This window comes from Lucilia cuprina, chromosome 5, assembly GCF_022045245.1.
Source record: "Lucilia cuprina isolate Lc7/37 chromosome 5, ASM2204524v1, whole genome shotgun sequence".
In the NCBI taxonomy this organism is placed as follows: Eukaryota; Metazoa; Arthropoda; class Insecta; order Diptera; family Calliphoridae; genus Lucilia; species Lucilia cuprina.
Window position 1 is genome coordinate 39989621 of NC_060953.1, and position 1166 is coordinate 39990786.

Sequence of the window (1166 nt, forward strand, 5' to 3'; positions counted from 1 at the left end):
TAGAACTGAACTAGAACTGAACTAGAACTGAACTAGAACTGAACTAGAACTGAACTAGAATTGAACTAGAACTGAACTAGAACTGAACTAGTACTGAACTAGAACTGAGTTGAACAACTACCCACCTCGATTTCTCTCAGCAAACGTTTAATATGTTTATTTTTTGTGTTTATATTGCGCAGCAAAGTCTCTTGTTTATCCAATTCAGACAAGGGATCGGAAGAATCCTTATCGCTGACATCAGCATTGGCAGCTTCACGTAAACGTTTTTGTAAAGTAAAAATTTCCTCAGTCAACTTGTAAAGAAATAAATAAAAAATATTTATTTTAGTAAAATTGCGGAAACGACAAAGAAATGAATCATCACCTCTTTGGTTTTATGTTTTAACTCAATTTTGTCATCCTCCAAATTGGCTACCATGCGTTTTAACTTTTCATTTTCATCCATTAAACGATCATATTGGGATTCTATTAAAACAATAATTTAGACTTGTGAAAGAAAGTTTTCTCTTTTTTGTTTTGTAACTAACCCAAACTGTCCTTATCTTTAGTTTCTAATTGTTCTTCCAAGTTCCTAACCTGTTCACCCTTGTATTCCAAAACGGCCAATGTTAATTCCAAAGTCTTACGTATTGATTTCTTAGGTAATTCTTCTATGGCCTCTGAAAGTTCCAATAAGGTCTCATAGAGTTCCTCTTTCTGTTGCTTAGAAAAATCTTTAAATTTTCTTAAAGACACCACATCGGGTAAATCCATGTTGAGAAAAAATTTAATTATTTTTTTCTATTTTATTTAAAAAATTTATTTCAACCAAAATGACATGGTAAATATTCTTGACGGCAATGAATAATGGAAATGAAAAGTATACTGTTTTTTCTTTATTTCTTAGATCCTTGAGTGCCTTTATCATGTTACCTTGACTACCGTTTCACTCAAAACACAAGTGCTAACTTACTGGCCGGGAGGGTTTGTGCATGTAGGAGTTTGTATTGGTCTAGTGTTGGTAAAACACTTTACCAGCATTAGTGGTGGTTTAATGTTATGAACCTGTATCACGTGCTGAGTTGGTTCAATGGTTTGTTGTTTTTGAGGGTGAGTTTGCTAGAGTGTAGTATTTCAGTTCTGTTTTGGTTTTTTATTTCGTTCTTTTATTTTAATTCCCTGTT

The 1166-nt window shown here is 32.8% G+C and overlaps 1 protein-coding gene across 1 annotated transcript in view; it reads right to left on the reverse strand.

The window, feature by feature from the left end:
- The window catches only part of LOC111684813 (centrosomal protein cep290), an 11940-nt gene extending 11116 nt beyond the window's left edge, over window positions 1-824 (reverse strand). Inside the window, exons 1-3 of the mRNA XM_046951734.1 lie at window positions 531-824; window positions 368-468; window positions 126-296 (exon numbers count right to left, since the gene is read on the reverse strand). Coding sequence (XP_046807690.1) covers window positions 126-296; window positions 368-468; window positions 531-756 — 498 coding nt within the window. The 5' untranslated portion in view covers window positions 757-824. The remainder of the gene's footprint in view (window positions 1-125; window positions 297-367; window positions 469-530) is intronic.
- Window positions 825-1166: the final 342 nt, after the last annotated feature.